The following is a 22,973-nucleotide window of genomic DNA, read 5'->3' on the forward strand; positions in this document are numbered from 1 at the left end:
CAAGGAGAGAAACACTGCAGAATCTCACTTACATGTGAAATCTAAAATCATTGGGCTTGGAGGGAGAAAGTGGAAGAGTGGCTGCTGAGCAGGGCCAGAGAGTGAGGAAATGGTATGTTGTCTCAGGGTACAAACTGCAAGCGATAAGGTACACAAATTCTGGGGATCAATGTACAATGTAGATGTGATGTGTATGTCAATTAATTAGACTTTAATGATCATTACACAATATGTATGTATATCAAAGTCTCCCGTATACCTTTATAACATATAATATTTGTCTACCAGTTATTTTACAATGAGAGGAAACAACCAAGGTATAGAATATATTAAAAATTCCTACAGTTTAAGAAGACAACCTGATTGAAAAGTATTCAGAACATTTGAATAGACACTTCACCAATGAAGGTACTGTATACAAAGAGATAACAGACCCATGAAAATGTGCTCAGCACCTTTAGTTATTAGAGTAATGTAGTTGTCAACCACAATAAGGTACCACTCCACACCTATTGGATGGTTGTATGGGCTGGATTGTCTCCCTCACAGTCCTGTATTGAAGTTGTAACCCTCAAAATGTGACTTATTTAGAGATATGTTATCTGTCTATCTATCTATCTATCTATCTATCTATCTATCTATCTATCTATCCATCTAGAGACAGGGTCTTGCGATGTATTCCAGACTGGCCTTGAACTCACTATGTAGCCCAGTCTGGCCTCAAACTCTGGGTGATCCTCCTGCCTCAGTGCCAAAATTGCAGGCATGTGCCAGTATGCTTAACAAGAGACAGGGCTTTTAAAGGGGCAGTTAATATGAGGGCATTATTGTGGGCACTAATCAAATATGACTACTGTCCTTACAATGGAAAGTCTAGACACACAGAAAAAATATTTTATCAAGGCACAGAGAAGAGATATTATCTACAAGTGAAGGAGAAGGTCTCAGTGCAACAGAAAATGCTCCCCTCCCAGGCAGTATACTTCAGTTAGTTAGTTGCCCAGGTAACAGTTCCTGTTCCAGTTCAGGTTGCTTGTGTTTCTTAGAAACAGCTAGTCACTGTGATGCATAGCTGGTACTATGATGCACATTGCATAAAGCAGTCCCCAGTTGCCAAGCCATTCTGCCTCTGTACTTCCTGCTTGCTTTATCTCTTGTAAGCCCTAGACCACCCGAGATTGGGGCTTGATATTCTGGAAAAGATCCTGATCAATGCCCAAATCCTGGGTGTCATTTCCGTGTTTCTATTTCCTGTTGCATCAGGAGTAACCAAACCTGCTGACACCTGTATCTTAGACTTTGGCCTCCAGAACAGGGACAAAATAAATTTCTATTAAGCTACTCGTCTGTGATAATTTGGTTATGGCAGCTCTAGCAGCCACTATGGATGACTATAATAAAAGAAACAATAACAAATACTGGAGAGAATGTAAAGAAACTGAACCCCTCAAGCACCTCTGGTGAGAACGTAAAATGCTGCAGCCTCTGTAGAAAATCACTGTACCATTTTCTTAAAAAGCTAAACATCAACCTACCATTTGAATTGGCAGTTCCCTTCTTTGGCATCCACCCAAGAGAAACGAAAGTACATATCTACCAAAGACTTGAAAGGAATGCTCGGCACTGTAAGCAATACATGACTGGTAATGATCCAGATGCCCACTGATAGATGCCACACGAGGCATGCATGCAACAGGTATGTGGTGGCCGGCCAGCAACTATGAGCCCAGCACCCAAGGGTCACTTCCACCGTTGACACATCGTTCAAAATGTAGTCCCCAGTCCACCAAACACCTGCTGGAGGCTGACTGTATCCTGGGCATCCTGCAGATATCAATCACCAGAGTGACTAGCAAAGACAAGACTCAGCCCAAGAAAGATCACAGCCCAGGGGTTCAGCTGTTGACTCAGTGAGACCATCCTCTGCATGAGAGGGGGCCAAATCTAGTTGTGCCTGACTCCTGTTGCCCCAAACAAGTAGGAAGCCAGGGGCTGAGGTGAGGGTAGTCTCACCACTCCACCAGATCTGTTGGGGACCCAGGGATTCCCAGGTGGAGGAACAAAGGTTCAGCTGGTCCCCAGGTCTGCCCTCTGTGGTGAGGAGAAGTGAAGGTGTGGGAGAAGGGTGGATTTCTGTGGTTAGTGTATGAGGTGAGTTGAGGTTCGTGAAGTGTGTGATGATGTGTGACAAGTGTGTATGAGGTGTGTGTGAAGTATGTGAGGCATGTGAGATATGTGCGAGGTGTACAACGGGCATGGGAGTGTGAGTATAAAGTGAGGTCTATGAGGGTCAGGTGCGTGCACAGGGGAATGGGGGCCAGGGCCAGGTCTGATGTGGGAGGGTGGCCTGACTGCTCAGGTTCCTCCTCCAGCAGGAGTCTCCATGGCAACGGCAGCCTCGGTCTCGCGGCTCCAGCCCCTCGCCCGCCCCGCCCCGGCTGCGAAGCGTCTGGAACTGCATCCTCCGCATCCACAGCCGCATCCCGGTCCTCCCGTGACCGAGTCCTGCAGCAGCTGCCGTTGGAACCGCCAGTGAGCACTTCTACGTTTCTCCTTGTGGAGTGGGGGCGAAGGGGCCCGAATAAGTGCAGGAGTGTGAGCAGGGAAGGATGTGAGCAGTGTGAGGGTGTGCAGGTGTGCGCGTGAGTGCCTGTGGAGGGTGTTAATGTATGCAGGAGCACTTCAGGGGATCTGGTGGCAGCCAGGCCCAGGCAAAGGCGCCCTCTTCCCTTGGGGTCTCTGCTCAGGGCCAGTATGGCTTTGCTGACCAAAGATGGGAGGATGGTCCGCTGGCCTCTCAGGTCTAGGGAGTGGGGAGAAACCCTGCCGACTGGGGGCGGAGTAGAGATGGCTCCCTCCTGGGATGTCGGGAGGCCCCAAGAGCCAATCGCAGCCTGGACGTTTAGGAAGGGCCAGGCATGGTGCCCTGTGCCTTCTCCTGGGCAACATTGGGCAGCGGAGGGGGCTAAGACTGCCGGATATCAACCTACCTGGCCCACAGTGACTTCAAGCCTCTCTCTGTGAACTGGCTCCACCCTTGCAGGTCTGAGAAAGCCGACAGGAGCTGTGCGGCCCCAAGGTGGGCAGGGGGCGCCAGGTCCAATTCCTGGTCAGCTGTGTCTGAGGAGAAGGGCCCAGAGGAGTAAAGAGAAGGGGGAGCAACAGAACTGGCGTGGAAGCCGAGCGCTGAGGACCCGCTACCTGCATGGGGGCGGGAGAGGATAGGGGTGGCTGTGCGGCAAGCAGGAGATCTATAGAAAGTAGGAGGTGGTGTCCTTCCAGAACCACCTGCGGAAGCGCTGGGTACACGGCCACAGGTGGCTGGTACGTGGGAGCAGCCAGCACCTGTGCCTGCTTCCAGTTTGCTTAGGGCCACGCAACTTATGGGACCTTGCGCCCAGAGGCGAACCACCACCAGCTGTACGGAAGGGATTGGGAGCGCCAGGCAGGCGGCCGGGGAGGGGGCGGCTTCGGCAGGCGGGAGGGGCCTTTCGGAGGCAGGGACTGGCCCTCGGCTGTTGCAGCAGCGCGCTGTGACGCACTCGCGCTCGTGTCCGGCCTGCACAAGCCGGACCCCTGCGCGGCTTGCTTCCCCGCGTGACGCAGCATCTCAGGGTGGAGGGTGATGCGAGTGAAAGCAAGTCTGTGATGTGACCTCTAGCCCAGCTTCCGTGGGCTTTCAACCAAGGGTCTCCACTCCCACCCATCTGTCTGTTGGCGTACTGTGCCTCCGGCGCCCCCAAATCTTGGAGAGGAGCGATGCACCCACGCTGCAATGGCAGCACACAGCGGGTGGGGGTACGACGATCAGGAGACAAGATTATAGAGCAGGGTGGAGGGAGAGAGCCATCGGGAACGGTCGGGACGCCCCCGTCCCAGTTTTACAGAGCTGTGTGAAAGAGCTCAGACTGCCTTCCTATTAGGGCCGTATGACGTAGTGACTGAAAGCAAAATTCTGGTGGGAGCAGTCGCACACACACCAGCTTCCCAGCACCGGGTCTGGAACCAGATGCAGGGGATCTAGCGCCCTCCTTCAGCTATGTCTCACCTCCAAGACCTGGCGGGTGTGGGGGGAGGTGTCCTGCCTCTGTTGCCATGGGAACAGGCGATGACATAAAGTGACCCTCCTGCCTCGTCAGGAGAGCTGGGGTTGGCTTTTGGGTCCCAAAAGACCGAGCTGAGGTTCAGAGGAGAGACCCCCTTCCTTGCCTGAATGAAAGCCCCAGACGCCGCTCCTTGACGCACCCCCCTCCAACTGCACCATCTCGCATCGGGTCCGCGACCCTCGCCCACTTTCCCTGTCCAATCGCCTGTGAGCGATCACTAGGCGGTTCATGCTTATTTTCTATTACTATTTTTCTTCTCTGCCTCCACGCAGCTACTTTTGCACCCTGCGTCCAGAAAGCCGCGTGATCTGCGCCAAGGATGACGCGCAGTGAATTTTCATTCCATTAGCCCTAGGTTGCCCGCCAGCCTCTGGCGAAGGCAAAGGACCAGCTCCCTCCCCAGGCTCTAGCCCACCTGTAGAAGAGCCTCCCAGCTGCGGTGGGAGGGGGACTCTGCCTGATCGCTTCTGGAAGGGCAGTGTCAGGCACAGCGTCACTTTGGGTAAACACATATGGAAGGGACTCTCACCTCGAGTCAGGAGCGCGTGCCTCTGGAGCCTAGGCTATTGGTCTCTTAAGTGGGACACCATGATACTGTTGCCAGGCAAGGACTGTGCCACTCACTGAGCTAAATCCCCAGCCTACTGTTGTCAGCTATGCATGTGTAGTCACACCTGAGAGCCCGGGCCACTGCAGGGTGAGAAGCAGTAGTCCCCTGCAGATCTAGAGGGCACCTGGCTTTGTGAGGGCTGTGTCACAAATGACCACAACTGGGTGGATTGAAACAAAATTAATTTATTCTTTTACAATTCTGGAGCCAAAAAATCAAAAATCAAGGTTTCAGCAGATCTATACTCCCTCCAAAGGCTCAAAATAAGAGTCTGTCTTTGCTTCCTCCAGCTTCTGGTGGTCCTGGGCATTGCATGGACTGCAGGTGCCTCAGTGGTCTGTGCGTCCCTCTGCACAAGACATACTCCCTGCATCCAGGTCTCCTTCTTAGGAGACAGCCATTGGTGTAGGACCCACCCTAAGCCAGTAGGACATGTTAAATTGGTTACATCGGCAGAGACTTTATGTACAAATAAAGTCACTTTTGCAAATACCAGGGGTTAGAACTTGTTGGAGTTTTTTGGGGGGTGGGTGTTTGTCTGACATCAATGCAGAGCAAGCCCTTTGTTAGTTGTGTTGCAAATATCTTCCAAAACTGTTTTTGGTATCCACTCTTTAAAGACTGTGTTTGTTTTGTTTTGTTTTGTGGCACTGGAGATCAAACCCAGGGCCTTCACACTGAGCTTTAGCACCAGTCCATTTTTTATTTATTTATTTTATTTTGAGACACATTCTTCCAAAATTGCTGGTCTTGGATTTTTAACCCTCATACCTGAACCTCCCAGAGGGCTGCGATTACAGGTATTTACCACCACACTTAGTGAAGGCTATGCTTTAATAAACACTTTAATAAACACAATCTTCCAAAATTGCTGGTCTTGGATTTTTAACCCTCATACCTGAACCTCCCAGAGGGCTGCGATTACAGGCATTTACCACCACACTTAGTGAAGGCTATGCTTTAATAAACACAAATTTATAATTTCAGTATATATATACATATATATAATGTGTGTGGGGTGTGTGTGTGTGTGTGTGTGTGTGTGTGTGTGTGTGTAACCGGGCATTGAACTCAGGCCCTTGCGTTTGCCAGGGAAGCGCTTATTCTACTGAGCCATCTCCCTGGTCCCAAAGTGTAGATATTTTATCAATATTTCCTTTTAGGAGTAATGCTTTTTTCTCCTATTGAAGAAATCTTTCCCTCCTGAGACCAGGAAAATCTCCTTCCATATTATCTCTGAGATGCTTAATTGTTTGGCTCTTCCGTGTGTAAGCGCCAAGAGCAGCTTTCTGCACAGGCGTGAGGTAGGGATCAGCTCCGCTGTTTCCAGGTGGACATTGGTTTATCAAGAGTCATGCAGAGGTATCTCCACCGTAAACAGCATCTATGTGTGTAGAGTGCCACAGGGGTCTGAGTGCCACACATCAGTGCCACTCGGCTTCTACTGCTACGTACAAAGCAGACACCTGATAGAGACCTTCCCTTGATCTTCATCAAGATGTCTGGGGGCCGGGGAGATGGCTCAGTGGAATAAGCGCTTCCCTGGCAAGCGCAAGGGCCTGAGTTCAATCCCCAGTTCTGAAAAAAAAAAAAAAAAAAAAAAACAAAAACGATGTCTGTATGTTCCTCCCTCTGCCCTTCCCATAAAATTTCAACATTTGTCAAGTTCACTAAAAACAAAAACCTATTGGAATTTTGATTGGGATGTACTGATTCTACAGAAATTTGGGGAGTTACTAAGCATGGAGATCTCCAAAGTCATTTTTCCCCCTGTTTTTTTCCACTAACATAAACAAATGTAACCAGTGACCTCAGTGGGTTCACTTTCGATCCTTATGATTTATTTGAAGTAGTTTTTTTTTATTTTCTACACATAAAATGTTTTCATCCATGATTAATGATAGTGTCACTTAATTTGCGCTGCCCTTGGGTCTTATTTCTTTGCCCTATTCAGCTACATTGGCCGAGACCTCCAGCTCCTTGTTTTGTAGAGCTGGCCTGGCCCAGGACAGGTCTCCTTCTTCATCTCGAAGGCAAGAATATTCACTTTCAATATGCCTTGCTGTAGGGTTTTTCACGATAACTATTATAAGGTTAGAGAACTTGCTTGCTTGCTTTAATGAGCCCAGGGGGGCTTTAAAAATAGTAAGTGAATGTCAAATCTTAACAAGTAACTTTTCAGCTCCTATTGGAACTGATCAGATGATTTTTTCACTATTTTTAACATAGTGAAGATACTACTGCTTTTAAAATGTTAAAACAATTTTCAAATTCAAAAGACATCCTCACGATGTGGTTACTGGGTTTTTTTTTTTTTTTTTTTTTTTTTTTTTTTTTTTTTTTCTATCTTGTTCGATTTAGCTTCCTTAAATTTCATTTGGGGCCTTTGTGTTGATGTCTATAATTCTTGCTTCTTTTTATTTTTTTGTGGAACCGGGGATTGAACTCAGGCCCTTGCGCTTGCCAGAGAAGCGCTTATTCTACTGAGCCATCTCCCCAGCCCTAATTCTTGCTTCTTGTGGTCCTTGTGAGGCTGTTAGGTGAAGGCTCCTGTAGGCCTCTGGAGCCAGCAGGTATTCCCTTATTCTCTTCTCTGGGAGAATTTTTGTGGTGCTTGTGTTGTTTACTGTTAATTGACTGGAAGATAGGCAGGGATGTTCTCTGGGATTGGAGTTGTTTGTGAGAAGCTTTTAGTGACAGAGTCAAGGTTTTAGCAGACACAGGATCTTTCTTTTTCTAATTATTGAATGTATTTTACTTTTCTACTTTGCCCATCATCAGCTTGGAGGTCATCTGCAGCATTCATTTTTCTCTAAAAGGTTGCCCTGGGGTGAAAGCAGGCATTCTTGGCTCAGCTGGTCAAAAAGGGATGGAAGTCTTTGCTTGAATTCTTCCTGTTTGGCTGAGGTTGGCCTGACCTGGTCCTGGCTGTGGTACAATGGGCACTGGGACCAGCCTCGAATTCTGCTCCTCCAGTGCCAGCTGACACGGATGTCCATTGGGTGGGCAGTGGGCAGTGACCCTGTCTCTGTCTCTGGACCAGGAGGAGGGCCACCACCCACCATGGTGAAGCTGGGCTGCAGCTTCTCTGGGAAGCCAGGAAAAGACTCTGGGGACCAAGATGGGACTTCTGCGGACAGTGTTCCTCTAATCAGCCCTCTGGATGTCAGCCAGCTGCAGCCACCATTTCCTGACCAGGTGAGCAACCTAGGCCTGCATGGGGGACTTTCTCCCTGTTGCCTAGGAACAAGGGGTGTGGCTGAGGCTCACTGCATGTTCCTCCCCCAAGGCACAATGGATAAAGGCCAGGCTGGGCTGAAGCCCCAGTGGACCTAGGCAAGGCTAAACCTCCGACTCAGCTCCTTTGTATCCAGAGCTCCTCTTTCCATCTGAAACAGGGAAGTTGGCCACAGAATGCCTGGAAATTTGAGTCCACATCCACGATACAGTCAGAGGGGATCAGGAAGCCACAGCTCCACCATTTCCCTGCCAAGCATGGTCAGGCTAGAGCTGGAGGACTTGGACAAGTGACTGGTAGAGAGCGGGCTTCCTGCAAAAGTAGGTGAGAAGCAAAGAGCCCGACGCAAGCCCAGCCCAGCCTGTGCTCCCTAAGGCTCTGGGTCTGAAGGACACTGGAAACTGTCCTAGCTGGATGGCAAGGTGGTGATTTGTGCGCGTGGCACTGCCAGGCCTGCCACCCCTGGGGGCCTGGGTATCTCTCTGGCTGCAGAGTGTACTTTGGCTACATCTACCACAGCAGTGGGTGCTGTGAGAAGGCCCATGTTTGGCCCCTTGAGAGCACACAGAGCTCAGAGCTTAGAACTGCCTCCATATGCACCTCCTGCAGTAAGGCCCCCAAGACTCTCAGAGCCAGCGGAGAAGTGGGAGTAGACTTCTTGGAAAAAGGGGCCGAGCTGCAGAGTCACCAAAAGAGAAGTTCATGGCAGGGAAAGCCAACCCCTCAGAGAAGAAGGCAGCGGGCAGAGTAAGAGGCTCCAGCAGCGTGGCCAGGCCCCAGATGATCATGGCTCCCAGCAGGTTCACGTCGCTCAACCTCTTTTGGCTTCATCTTGTAGCTACTGGGACTCTGCTGGCCATCAGATAGTCCTGGCAGATGGTCAGCATGCGCCCCACTCCCACGCAGTGGACTCTGGTCCAACTCGCTTAGTTCAGGGCTCTCCTGGGTCCTCGTCAGCTGCTCAAAGAGACTGTGGCCATCTCTTTCTGTAGGTGGTCATCAAGACGCAGACTGAATACCAGCTGTCCTCCCTGGACCAGTCAAAAAAGTGCCCAGAGCTGGAAGGGCAGAAGCTGAACTGCAACCACCCAGAGGAAGGGCGCAGGGTAACTGTACCCACCTGCTCCTGCGGGGAGTCAGAACACGGGGAGAAAGTGCGGGGGTAGCACAAGCTCAAGCCAGGTCCAGTCCTCCTTGAGTCCCAGAGAGGAAGGCTGGGCGGGGATCAGCCCACTTCCAGCACTGGCTGATCTGCAGCTGCCAACCCAGCCCAGTTGCTGGCGAGTTCTGAGCTCTTGTGCCCCTGTCATACCATGCCTTTCCCCAGAAGTACCAGTTTCCCCCAGTAAGTCTTTGTCTTTCCTTTATGGACTTGCAGGCTAAGTAATGTAGGCCTTGCTTTTTCTGCAGCGTAGCCACCAGATATCTCATGTCATCTTTTAATCTCTTTTTTTTGGAACCAGGGATTGAACTCAGACTCTTGCACTTGCCAGGGAAGTGCTTATTCTACTGAGCCATCTCCCTGGCCCCCCTCTTAAATTTTAATCTCTTAAGCTTGTCAATAATGGCTTTAGTCATTTTTAGTAGACTATTTCCTAAAGCATTTCATTTTTTCAGAAGTAGTGTCTACCTTTCTTCCGTCAAGCCCTTGGCTTCTTCAGTGGGAATGCCATCAAGAAGCCCTGGGCCTTGCTGTGCTTCCCATGAGCCCACCCAGGGCCGGTAGGAGTGAACACTCCTCACTGGGACCGCTGGGGATGGCTCCTGGCATCCAGGACCCTGCACCATGCTGGCCAGCAGTCTTTGCAGGTGTCATCTGGGCTGGACAAATTCCTATAAGCACCTTCTGGGTCAAAGACCATATGTACTTTTCCTGATAGCAGATGCTTCTAGAATCCCAGTGGAGGGGCTCAGCAAGGCTTCGATCCTGTGGCGTGGCTTCTGGACCCTTGGCCCTGGGGCTGACCTATGAGAAGGCACCAGGACTTGGGGGCTGTGTTCCTGCACCAACAACCAAGTGTCTCTTCTTTCCCTCTCTCAGGTGCCCACAGCCAGGATGATTGCCTTTGTCATGGCTCTCCTGGGCTGTGTTCTCATCATGTACAAGGCCATCTGGTACGACCAGTTCAGTTGCCCTGATGGCTTTCTGCTTCGGGTAAGGTGGTAGGGCCCATGGCCTGGGCAAGGGATAGTAGAGATCACCCCAATTCTCCCACAACCTCCAGACAACTGTCCCAAGCATGCTCTTGCTGGGAGCCTCTCTCCTTCACAAAGAGCTACCCGGGCCTTTGGCTCCACACTGAGCCTAGGGTTCTGTCTTGGAGCCCTGGCCTTCATCAGTTGGAAATTAAGCCCCCTCTGCCCTTTCCCCTCGGCCTTGTGGGCCTGCTGATGTGACCCTGCTTCCACAGCACAAGATTTGCACACCTTTGACCCTGGAGATGTATTATACAGAGATGGACCCCGAGCGCCACCGCGGCATCCTGGCGGCCATCGGGGCCTACCCCCTAAGCCGCAAGCATGGCACTGAGATGCCCATGCCCTGGGCGGACAGCTACCGACATGTCAAGGAAGCACACAAGGGGCCTGCCCAGTCTGGGGCAGCCACAACTGCCACAGCTGCTGTGGAAGCCACAGAGCAACCCGGGAAGCCCTCCGTCAAGGGTGAGAAAGAAGATGTGCAGAAGGCTACAGCCAGTGCACCGCCACCGGCCCCTCAGTAACCAAGTGACCGCTGTGTGCCCTGCAGCCAGGCTGGGGTAGGTGAGCCTAGTAATACTGAGCCTCTCTGGGCCTCCTGCTGCCTTTTCTGAGCCAGGGGTCCTCTCCTTGCTGTTTCCTATGCAGGACCTTGAGACCAGAGCATGACATAAGGGCTTGTTCTCTCCCACCTGCCACCCCCACCTGCCACCCCACCTCTGAGCACTTATGGGGAAGCTGGCCTGGGGGTGGGTTGAGGCCTCAGGGGCAGAATGAGTCCAAGGAAAGGGAGGGGAGGAGCATAGCCAGCTGGGTCTCAAGGACCAAGCAGGGTTAGGGTAGAGGACTGGGGGGTCCTCTACCAAGGGAGGACAAGCAGATAGGGCTGGGAGAAATGGAGGGCCTCCCAGCTCCTCTTTCTGCCCAGATTAAGTGATGGAGGAGATGCTGGGGATGGTTCTTAGATGCCAGGACCAGCCCACCTGCTATCAGCCCCTGCCCCTCTATCTTGCAGCACCCCCTGCAGGCTCCTGTGACCCGTGAGCCGCCTGATGCTCTCCTACCTTGTGTTTGTGCTCCTTCCCCCAGACACCTCGCTGAAGCCTCCCCTCTAGCTTTGTTGCTTTTCTGTAAGTAAAAACTCATGTCTACCTGGGCCTTCATTTCTCCTGGAGTCCTTGTCCACTTTGGCCAGCCTGTTTTTCTGCCTACCCGTGGGCCCAGAGGGACTCTTGATGGATCCCACTCCTCACACTCAAGCGCAGGGATCTGCGCGAATGAGAAGGTGCCTGGCCCCTGTGCCCCTGAACCTGAGGGCAGCTTCCTTACATGGACAGGGCCTTGTCATCGGCCAGCTGCCCTGATGGCCACAAGGGAAGGTGCTCACACCACCCAAGGGACCCGGGAGTCTCCGATTGTCCCTGACTACTAGCCAGCCCTACATTTTGCTGCAGCCCCAACCATCTGCCTGGAGGTGAGCCTGGCTGCTGTGGCCCTCCCGTTCCTCAGGAGCATCAGGCTCCTACTGTGGGCTTCTGGGCCTGGGCAACACTTACTCCCGGTTCCTGGGTCCAGACAAGTCACTCATAGGCATGAATGACCTCATGAAGAAATGCAAGGATGCTGTGCCTGCGCGAGGACTGGAGCCTTGGAGACGCAGCTAGCAGCTCCTGCAAACTGGCTAGTGCAAACACACGCCAGCACCAAGGTTCACGTCTCTGGAGCTGGGGGACAGGGACATGGACATCGACATCAGCTCCAAGGAGCTACCAGGGAATCTCCAGGTTGAGGAGTTAGGACCACGACAGAACCTGGGTTGCTCAGGGGCCAGAGGAAGCAGCTCTGAGCAGGAAGAACCAGTGTTACTAGGTACCCTGCCTGGAGTGTGAGGAGTTCGACACCTGGTCCAACTCCCTGGGGGAGCCTCCTCTACCCCAGGTGGAGCTGGACTCGGAAGGAAACTGAGGACCATCTCCACGGTGCTGGGAACCAGCCACAGCCTGGGCTCTGGGGGTCCACCTTCCTTCTAGGCATTCAGTGGGTACAGCTGGAAGAAATGCATGCGCACACATGCGTGCATGCACACACACACACACACACACACACACACACACACCATGTCCCTTCTTTTCCATGCACACACAGGCGTGAACACACATGTAAAATCTCCATGAGTTCATGTGACACTTCCAATGTAACGCAGAACCTCAGGATTTGTTCCGGACTTCTTTTCCATAGTTAGAAATCCCTTCTCCAACAGGAAGGAGCTGGTTGCTGTTACCCTTCCTACATTTACAGGCTCAGTCCCAGATTATATTTGAATTAGTAACCCAAATCACAATATAAAAAAAAAAAACCAGCCAGCACACTAGACTTATTTATTTGCCTGGAGTTTTCTTTTAAGTGTTTGATCTGAAGGCGCACACTCTAAGCACAAGCTCAAAGGTCACTTGGGTTAGTTCTTTTTTCCACAGTAGTGTAGTTACATTATTGATTTGATATGTAATTAGAGGTTGATTACTGTTTGTGCTTCATTTTAGACATGCTCACATTTGCTGATTTTTATTCTATATTTTACATGATTCCAAAAGATGAAACTATACAAAAAGGTTCCTCAGGTAAGACATCCCCTCCCACTCCATCCCCACCCATTGAAGGAAGTCAGTTTTATGAGTTTTAGTTTGGCTTTTCTTGCTTTTTTGCCAAAGTAAGCAGATGCACATTCACTTATTTTTCCTCTTTACATTTTCACTGAGGAGATTTTTACAACAACAACTAATTCTTCAGCACCAGCCGGCGTCTTGAATTTATTGTTTGTACCACTGGTGTCAGTCCAGAGCCACAGTCAACGGCTCAACTCCTCGAGACACCCTCCCTCACGGGACACAAGCTCAGGCCTCCCAGCCTCCTGTTCTCTCGTCCAACCTGGCTACAACGTCAAGTGCTCCAAGACCTCTCATGGGGCCTGGTAATTCCCTAGAGGGAATCACAGAATTCAGGGAGGCACTTTACTTAAGTCAAAAGACAAAATAATGACACATCTAACTAAAAATATTAATTGGCTTTGTTGTAACTCCAGAATCAGGTACATGTCATGCCCTAAAATACAACTGTCCCAAAGGACTGGGAAGAGGGAAACACACGCCAGCTGGACATGGTGGCACATGCCTGTGATCCAAGCAGCCTAGGAGGCTGTGGCAGGAGGATTGCAAGTTCAAACTTGACCCGAGCAATTTACTGGCTTCATAAAATAGTGTCAAAAAGCTACATACTAGATAACAGAGACTTTCATTCTCTGCATGGCTGCAAAGAGCTCCGTGGGTGGAGGACCATAAGGGATCTGGTCACAACTAATTTATGCACGTGTATTTTTTCTTGTTGGAGATACACCTTCATGGTAAATTCCTAGATGTAGTATTGCTGTGCTAAAAATGTTTTATAATATAAACTTAGAAAACAGCTTTTCTCAATCTTGCAAACACAACTTAAAATCCTATCCATAAGTCTATTACTTTTTGTGTTAATATGAAAATACAATTTCACTTATTTTTAATCTTCCATTAGCTTATATGTTCAATACATTATATCGCTAAACTTTTTAGATATTTCACAAACATGAAGAGCTTGATTAATTAAATCCCCAAGGTATTGCAAACTTTACTGTAAATGCATCCACCTAAGTCTGCTGAGTGGTTCAAACATCTAGCAGCACAGATCTACAAATCTTTCAAGGAAACTTTCACAGACACATTTACACCACATACCAGCTGATATAGCCAAAATCATAGAATCAGTCAGCGATGTTAAATTCTTTCACACTTTTAAAAATGAAATCCCAGGGGGAAAAATGAAAACCTAGGCTTGTAAGGTAAAATTTAAAGCATTTCTTATTAAAACAAGTTGAGTATGCTATGTTTGCTTAAAAGCTTCACACCTCCGGGGCTGGGGAGATGGCTCAGTAGAGTAAGTGCTTGCCTGGCAAGCACAAGGGCCTGAGTTCAATCCCCGGTTCCACCAAAAGAAATAGCATGAATTTATAGTCCTAACCCTGACGCCGTGCAGCAGGAGTAGGGTTTGCTGGCCTGAGGTCCTTCTAGCAGCCTTGCCATCTTCTCCCAGGTGTCCTGTGATGCAGCACCCTCATAAGAGTAGAGGCCTACCGGGGGCACCAGCAAAGGGCAGCTGTCTCCAGGGTATCCAAGGGAGCTTCTTCTATGGCAGAATATGTTGACAGGACCGTGTACTGGACCTCAGCCAAGGAGGCAGTTCTGCTGCTCTTCAGCAGTTGAGGCTCAGGAATCAGAGACAGAAAAACTTGGCCAGCTGTGCTGTTAGTGCTGTGTGGCCTCTGGGGCCTGTCTCAGGACCTGTCTTCTTGTCTGTATCCTGGTGACCTGAGTCTCTGGCCAGGGGTGGCTACCTGATTCCAGAATGAGGCTCCTGGGCCTCTGATGTCCCCTACACTGAGGTCCTTACTGCCCTAGTCACCTACCAGGGCTTCTCACCCAGGAAGCTGGGGTTGTCTGCAGCCCCACCTAACCCTGAAGGGTGCTTCTGAATAAGTTCCAAAGGTCACTCTTGCCCAGAGTGTGGCCCCACTCCGGCCTGGAACTTAGACCCAGTGTGCGAATATTCTGGGCATGTAAAAGGCTGCCCCCTGCTGGCCACAAGGAGGAATGTGGTGAGAGAGCCTTTTGCCTAGCCCCATCACCACTGCAAGGTTCAGCTGAACCACAGGTGCCTGGGGTGTCCTGGGGGGTCCTATAACGCCCTGGGGCCCGCCTCGTAGGTTCAGATCACCTCTGGCAGGTTCTGTGGACCCTCCTCACGTCTTTGAGGGACAGCGCCAGCAGACACGGATAAGCAGCTACAGCATAAGGGCGCCACTGCTGCTGAGCCGACAGGGTAAGACTTGGTGGTTGCTTCCGGGAGATGGCGCTGCAGTCAGACACGTCAACCTCAGCTTATCCTGGTCCCCTTCCCAGAGCTGTGGAGCTACAGATCCAGCTCAGACTGCCTGCGGGCCCACAGTGAACTCTGGCCCCAGCCCTCCTCTGATTTCGTCTGCTCACCAGCAAGGCTCGCTGAACACCCGCACAGCACCGTGGGCGGGGCTCTAAGGACCTGCTCGCCTGGGCACTGTTTTAACTGCTCAGTTCCTGGAGCTCAGACTGGTCTCGAACCCACAGCGATTCTCCTGCCTCAGCCTCCCCAGTGCTGGGGTTACATACCACCACTCCAGGCTGAAGAGTAAGATTTAATCTAGGTATTTATTTAGTTAGTTTAACAATTTTTCTTTTTTACTGAGTAGCAAATCAAATCACATTTACATTCACCATTTAGGCAAGTATTTAGAATTATCAGGGTTGAGAAACAAAGGTCCAGGGCCAAAAATAGTATACACTGCGAGTTCAAGAAAGACTTCAATGAACAATACATTCATCATTCTTTTTTTTTTTATTTTTTATTTTGTGGCGGGGGGGGGATTGAACCGCAGTCCCTTTGCTTTAGCTTGTTCTAAGTAGGTGCTTTAGACCACTGAGCCATCTCACCAGCCCCTCATTCATCATTCTTTGTTAGGTCTCAGATCTAAAGCGATCTCACAGAGCACAATCTTTTGTTTTTCTATTTGTTTTCTGAGACACGATTTCACTACCTAGTTCAGTAGACTGGCCTTACGATCACTGTGCAGCCCAGGCTGTCCTTGAGTGCTCAGGGATCCTCCTGCCTAAAGCTTCTAAGCACAGATTAGAGGGTTGCACCCCCCTTCCCGGTGCATGACATCTTACCGTTACACATTGTGCACATTTTTTCCTGATACCGACCGTCTCACTGTCTACTCCAGAACAGAAATACTGCATTCCTGGCCACCATGGCCTGTAGCCCAGTGACATCAGGAAGGGAAATGTTTCTGAAAGACTCTCCTGCCTTGGGTTGAAATCTTTTCCAAATTTTCCTTCATAATTTTCTTGCATGACAAAAGCGCCTGAGGAAACACTATCTGGCAGAGACAGGAAGATGTTTTGCAATTCCAAAGTAACTTCAAAGTAAAAATGTCTGAAAGCATCATAAGTATCCTAGCTCTCTGAACACCGGGAGCAACTGTTAGTTCCATAAAAAGATATCCAAACTCCACTCGGCAGCTCTGTTTGGGGCACCGCCCACCTTCTCACTTGAAGACCTAGCTCCATCGATATCTACTTTACACAGAGCCTATCTATAATACTTCTAATATAGGACCTCCAAATGATATAAGAGAAACATTATAACTAGCTCTAACCTGCTAGATGGCCAATAGGCTGAGTTCATGTTCCCCGAAATGGAAGAATAAATTCGGAGGAACAGGGGAAGCTAACAGTAGGAAATTTTATTGAGGAAGAGACAGCTTCTGCCTGAGAGGACGGGAGGGGATCTGGAAAGTGGGTTGTCAAAAGAAGTTTTATAGAGCAAAATTACTAAATGGGTACAAAATCATGAGGGGCACAGCATGGGACAAAATTACAATAAACCAGTAAGGTTTCAAAGATAGCCACTTAGGGGTCAGGGAGATGGCTTGGAAGAATAAGTGCTTGTCTGGCAAGCGCAAGGGCCTGAGTTCAATCCCTGGTTCTGAAAAAAAAATTATATATATAACTTAGGTACTGTTGATCCAGTGGGGAAGCGAGTCACATAGCAAGTGTACACGGAAAGAACAAGGACCTTTTTTTGGAAGAGGTGGGTCAGGAGGTCCTGGTCACCCATCTGGGTGACTGATGCCTACTTAGGACAGTATGGAAGCGCAGTCATTCCAACCTGCCCTGAGGCCTGGCCTCCAACGGATGTACCTCCAGCCATAGCTGTCATGTGTTCTGATCTTCTGCACTGACTTCTTCAAGGGCTCGGCCCTGTCTGACGGCCTGTAATATTGCTGCCTAATTTACCTGTCTATAGTATTTCTGCTCTTCTCATGTGTCTTGATTGAATTCTTTCATCAAGGACAGCAAGAACCGAAGACCAAGGAAGTGAGTGGCCAGTTGCTCACTGACTCAGGACCTGGCTTTCCAGATCCAAATTTTTGGGGTTTTTTGTGGTTGGTTTTTTTTGTTGTTGTTGTTTTTGTTTTTTTTTCAGATAGGGTCTTGCTTTGTAGTCCAGGATACCCTTGAACTCACAGTGATCCTCCTGCCTCAGTTGGCCTCCTAAGCGCTGGGATTAACTGTAGGTGTGCATACGTCACAGCCACCACCAGTTATAACATCTTATTTTGAGGTACATGTATTTTGTGAAATGATTACTATAACCGAGTTATTTAGTATATCCATCACTTACCTAATTCTTTCTTTCTTTTCTTCTCAAGATCTTTTCCTTGAGACAGGTCCTCTATAAGTCACTTCAGACTCCCAGCTTTCCAGAGTGCTGGAGTCTTAGAGGCCTTCACACATGCACGGCTCCTGTCTGCTTTTTTATTTATTTATTTATTTATTTATGTATTTGGTACAGGATCTCACTATGCAGCTCGGACTCACAGTGATCCTCCTGTTTCAGCCTCCTCAGAGCTGGGATTGCAGGCAGGTGCCACCACACCCAGACTTGCTAGCTGGCTCAGCGTGCCCCAGAGGCAGGACTGGCACAGCATCCAGGCTGTTTTGAATTCAGTGAAGGTTTCAGGCCTGAACAAGGGCAGGTGGTGGGCTGGGCAGGGAGCTGCATGGCGAGGTCACACTTAATTCCAGGTCCTTACTGAGGAGTTATTGGTTCAGCTCTGACTGATCCAGCCCCCAGACTTAAACAGACACTAACCTAGGACTTCCAAGTTCTCAGCAGGCCTTCTGTTCTCCTCTACTGTCCCTTTGTGAGCCAGCCAGCAAGTAGATAAACCTTCTACTACCATTCCCATTGCCCCCAGGAGTGGACAGGGTGGACACTAGGACATGCCTTGTCTGGGAAGAGGGTGGTTGAAGCTCCTTTGTAAATCTCAGCACAGGCTGCCAGCTGGCTCTGCACACTGGGCACAAGGGTCTGGAATAGGCTGGGTTATGCCTCGGTGGGGCAGCTTGGTCTTCCAGAGCCACAGTTTCATGTAGCTGTGAGCAGACCATGCCAGGTAGGTAGGGCCTCCTGGCACAGGCTCTGACACGGGCTAGCAAGCAGACATTCCTACTAGGAATGGCTAGGAATGGCTCCTCCTTCTGATATGCCTTTCACTGGGTCAAGGCCTGGGCCTCTGCAGCTCACCCGAGGCCAACTCTGAGGTGTCCTGGCCTGCCCTTAGCCTAGGAACAGCGAGGCTACAGCACTGCCCGGATGAGAGTCAGGTGCCATGTAAGGCAATGACATCAAGGACCCTGGGCCACTGGGGCAGCAGGGCAACATGTCCTTGGGTCTCTTCACTGAGCAAGATATCAAGTCATCAGGCCTGAAACTGCCAGTGGAACCGAACCCCACAGGACCTCTGAGCTGCACAGATAAAGTCCGGGGAGTCCTCAACCTCACGGTGGGCTCAGAACCCAGGAGAACGCTCATATCTGCACAATGTTCACCCAATTGTCTCTTGACCTCCTTCTAAATTCTAAGCTGAAGACAATGTTCACAGAGAAGGCAGTCCCACAATGGGGCCCATTTGCACACGGCCAGCTGGGTGGATCAAGAGCTATGAGAAGCTGTGGTTAATTGGTCCCGAAAGGCAGCTGCCTGGGAGGTGCCTAAAGACAGCAGCCCCCACGTGATCTGCGTTCAATTCACTAACTTGAAGTACACACGGATGCTCCTTTCTTTCCTTCTTGTTTGTTCTCTGCAATGGGTTTGGAAGCAGGCCCAGATTTGAGCCATCCCTGCCAGCCACAGATACCAAAGCCAAGGGAGCCCCTGAACTCAGGCTGGGGCTGAAGGGCAGAGCAGGTGAGGTGACAGTTGTGGGGCATGTGTCCCCTCACCACCCCATGTCCTTTCCTTTTTTTTTTTTTTTTTTTTTTGTATTTTAGGGAAGGGTCTACAGGGTGTTCAGGGTCTCACTACTAGATCGGACCATAGTGATCCATCTGTTTACAGTCTCTCGAGAGCTGGGATTCTAGGCATGCCACCACGCCCAGTCTCAGCTGCTATCTCAGTGCGCCCCGGGTGATAGAACCTCAGGCCCCTGTGCCTGCTTGCAGGCACTTTAATCTGCTGAGCTATTTGGCTGGCCCTCTTTCCTTGTCTTGATTATTCCTGCACTCCCAATGGACTGGCAATGACTCTGGCTCCTGGGCTGACGAGGAGGCGCCCATCTCTGTGAGAGCTACTTGCCCATCATGCTCAGATCTAGAGCCAGGGCAGGGCCCAGGACCAGGTGGGGTGGGCACAGGCCTCGGGCCGTTATTCAGCCTGCAAGAGATGAACTCAAAGGCTGCATTGGGGCAGCAGAGCACCCAAGAGGCAAAACAGCATTCCTTCCCCCACCATAAACATCTTTAGGACCCCCCAAATCCCTTTTGGAAAATATGATCTGTCCTGCTTGAAGCTATGAGTAGCATTGTGTTCACTTCGCTTCTCAGAAAACACCTGACTCAGGGTTCTATCAACCTCGAGCTAGGGTGCTTGTGGGCCTGAGTACTAGACACACCCACTGCAGCCTCCTACCCTGGGACATCGGTAGGAACCTCCAGGGGAGGGGGTTTAGGGTCTAGGCATAGACACAAACCAAGCTGCTTGCCACAAACCAGCTCCCTTGCGATGGTTCCTGGAGACCTCAACTCAGGTAAAAGTCCAAGGATCTTGCCCTAGAGTAAGGTAGTGACTCAGGGAAGGAGTCTTTAGGGTTGAGCTCCTCCTCCCTGCTCCACTGGGTCTCCCTAAGTTGGGAAAAGATGGAAGGACAGTACAGCTCCCCTATCCCCATGAGTGAGTGCACTGTATGTGTGGTAAAATCTCTAATTCCACCTTTCCTCCCTCCTCTTTCTCCCCCTCTTCAAGGAGTGTTATGTGGGATCTCAGTCTACAGGCTCAATGGGCCCTGGAAAGTGCTCTCTGAGGGATATCGCTCCCCAGGGAGCCAAGAAATGACAGCACTTAGGGGATAGGCTTCTACCCAGCCCAGGTTGGACAAAGGGTGTATCCAGATCCCTGAGGCTGAGGTGCCTGGGGAAAAGTGCATGGGTTGGGGAGGCCTGCGTGACAGGTGCCAAAAGCTCTGGACTTTTCTGTCCTTAGTCTTTCAAGAAACACTGGCATAACTAGAGGACGGGAGCCTCCTCGGGGACGTGGAGGACTTGCGCTTTCTAAGGTCAGGGGCCAGGCCGATCCGCCAAGAGAAGGGCTCCAGGCTTCCGCAGATCCTCAGGTCGCCCCACAGCCCACCCTTAGCGCTGCCCAGCTGGCCGAGCCGAGCTCCTGCCCTGAGTCGCAGGCTGGAGTCAGTAAAGAGAAAGGAAAGGATGAAAAGCTGAACCCGGCGGCCAGGGCACTAAAAGCTCCGCCTCGGAGGGGCAGTCCAAGGATGCGGGACAGGTGAAAGGACTGGGGTTAGGGTACAAGAAAGGAGGTGGATGGGGCTCGCAAAACGGGAGGGGCGAAGAGCGGAGGAGACCAGAGCGGGAGGGCACCAGGCCGCGGGGTGGCCGGGCCAGGCTGCTCCGCTGCGGCTGCGGCGGCGAAAGCACGCGCGGGCGGGGCGGGCGGCGGCTGTTGAGTGGCGGGCCATTGTGCTGGCCCTGCGAGCAGCGACACGCTCGGAGCCCGCTCCCTGGCGACGCCTGAAAGCGCCTTTGACCAGGAGGTTCACCTGCAGAGCTGGCTCTATACAGCCTCGGAACGCACAGCAGCTGCCAGGGGCCGCCGGTCGGGCACCTGGGGGGACAAAGAATGGGGGCCGGGCCCTTTGAATGAGAGGCCACTTGGAAGCAGCAGGCATGTGCCAAGCCTCAGACGGGGAAAGAAAAGTGTCCTTCATGTGGCTTAGATTGAAGGGGACCCTTTCTCAGCCGTGGCGCCCTCATGTGCATGACAAAGGAGCCGCGACTGGAGCCCAGGGGTCCAGGCCGAGCGGGGCAGCCCAGCCCACGCTCTGGCCTTCTCTCTGGTCCGCAAGCCCGGGCCCATACAGGAAAAGAGAGGGCTGTGAACTCAGCCCAGCTTTGAGAACCAGCAGAAGAGGCTTCCCTCTCATGGATCAAGGTGAGGGCGGCACCAACGCCCCACACAGGTGTGTGCGGAGCTTGTACTGTGGTCCTGCAACCAAGAATGCTGGGGAAGCCCTCTCATTTAGGGTCTCCTGAGATTGCGTGAGAGTGGGACGACCAGTGACCTCTCACAGGGACTCAGAGGCAGGCTTTCAAACAGCAGAACCTAGAGATTCCGAGGCAGCCCGGAGTGGCTCTGGTCCTCTAACCTCTGGGCACCTACTTGCCCCCAGTCATACATCGCCCCTGCTTGGTGGAAAGGTGGGGAACTGGCCTGCAGGGCCTCAGGGGACAGGCAGAAACCTTGGCAGCATCCCTACCAGATGTCACCTGAGCCCTCTGGGGTTCTGCTTATCTTTGGGATTGCGAGGCTCCCTGGCATCCTGGATTCTTGGCAGATACTGCTAGCCCCTGCTCCAATATCTCCAAGATTCTGCACATATGGCAGAGAAGCAACATGGCTGGGGCCAAGGGCAATGGCTGGATCGAGGTTCACCATCAGGACCCACTTGAGATGAAGAGTGGGAACAGATTTTTTGGGGGGTACAAATCTTGAGGCCAGGCAGGGCCTTATTCAAGGTTGGCCAGCACACAGAGGTCTGCTTGTGGCTGGCTAGATTCTACACAGTGACCATACGTGTTAGTCAGGGGCTTGGACACAGGATTGCTGCCCCCTCACCCTCGCATGCGAGCCCAGAGGGCCCCCTCTTCCATACCAGAAACTGCCAGTCAGACCTATTGCTCAGGCATTGGTTTCAGATGCTCAGAGCTTGTTAACTACTATCTTAGATTGTTTTCAAACATAATGAACCTTAGGCTACAAACCATTCACCCTCTTAGCTGCCTAAGTCTTCATCAAGCAGAACCTATTCCGCAAGACAACCAGGCCTTACCTGCTCTTGCTGTGCATGGAGATCCTGATGGCAGCCCTGTTCCCCTAGAGTCCTGGTCAAGTCTAGGGGTCTAGAGGCTACAGGCCATGCTCTGGTTTCCAGCCTTTCCCGAGCAGGGCACCACTCACTGACTACCTTTGGACTTGACCTCCACACTCCTTGGGACCTTGGATTGGACCCCAAGGGTAGACAAAGCTGGACCATCTCAGGGAAGGCAACTCCAGGCAGATGAATCAAGATACAGCCCCACTGTTTCTGGAATCCCACCTTGGGGCTCTTTTTCCTGGCGTAGAACTAACTCTTGGGAGTCTTCATAGTAGTATACTTCACATTGTTTCTCCTGTCCTCCACCTTCCTCTCATCTCTCCCTCCTTGCCTGAGTCTGTGAAATGGTTTAAAAATGTGTTCATAGGGTTTTTTTCATAATTTTATTGAGAAACAAATAGCAATGAGACAGTTTCAAATCAAATTGGTAGGACAGTTTCAATAATTAACACATTGCATACATTCTTCCTAGTGGTTAATATTCATAGTTTTTGAAACTTTTTTTTTCATATTATGGGGCTTCTTTCCCCTGCTCCTGAGCATGGCTGGACCTGGTATCTCACTTATGAAGGACATAACACAACAGTGGTGACTGGACCATGAAGACCTCACGCCCTGTGCCAGCTCGAAGGACACCCAAAGGCACCCTTCTAAACTACCTATGTCTTTATCAAGTAGAAGCTTTCTTTTCTTTTCTTTTCTTTTCTTTTTTTTTTTTTTTTTTTTTTTTTTTTTTTTTTTTTTTTT

General features: G+C 50.8%; 1 protein-coding gene across 2 annotated transcripts; it reads left to right on the forward strand.

Annotated features, from left to right (window-relative positions):
• The first annotated feature begins 2,447 nt into the window (after nt 1-2,447).
• Nucleotides 2,448-11,299, forward strand: Caly (calcyon neuron specific vesicular protein). Of its 2 annotated transcripts, none has more exons than XM_023708879.1 (6): nt 2,448-2,532; nt 7,760-7,914; nt 8,947-9,060; nt 9,996-10,109; nt 10,366-10,717; nt 11,169-11,299. In XM_023708879.1, the coding sequence occupies exons 2-5, from the start codon at nt 7,780-7,782 to the stop codon at nt 10,675-10,677; spliced, it is 675 nt and encodes a 224-aa protein (XP_023564647.1). In that variant the 5' UTR covers nt 2,448-2,532; nt 7,760-7,779; the 3' UTR covers nt 10,678-10,717; nt 11,169-11,299. The 2 variants fall into 2 exon arrangements, with proteins under 2 accessions (XP_023564647.1, XP_004625773.1); XM_004625716.2 differs by having other exon boundaries at nt 10,366-10,713.
• Nucleotides 11,300-22,973: the final 11,674 nt, after the last annotated feature.

Source organism: Octodon degus, unplaced genomic scaffold, assembly GCF_000260255.1.
Source record: "Octodon degus isolate 3935 unplaced genomic scaffold, OctDeg1.0 scaffold00010, whole genome shotgun sequence".
Taxonomy (NCBI): Eukaryota; Metazoa; Chordata; class Mammalia; order Rodentia; family Octodontidae; genus Octodon; species Octodon degus.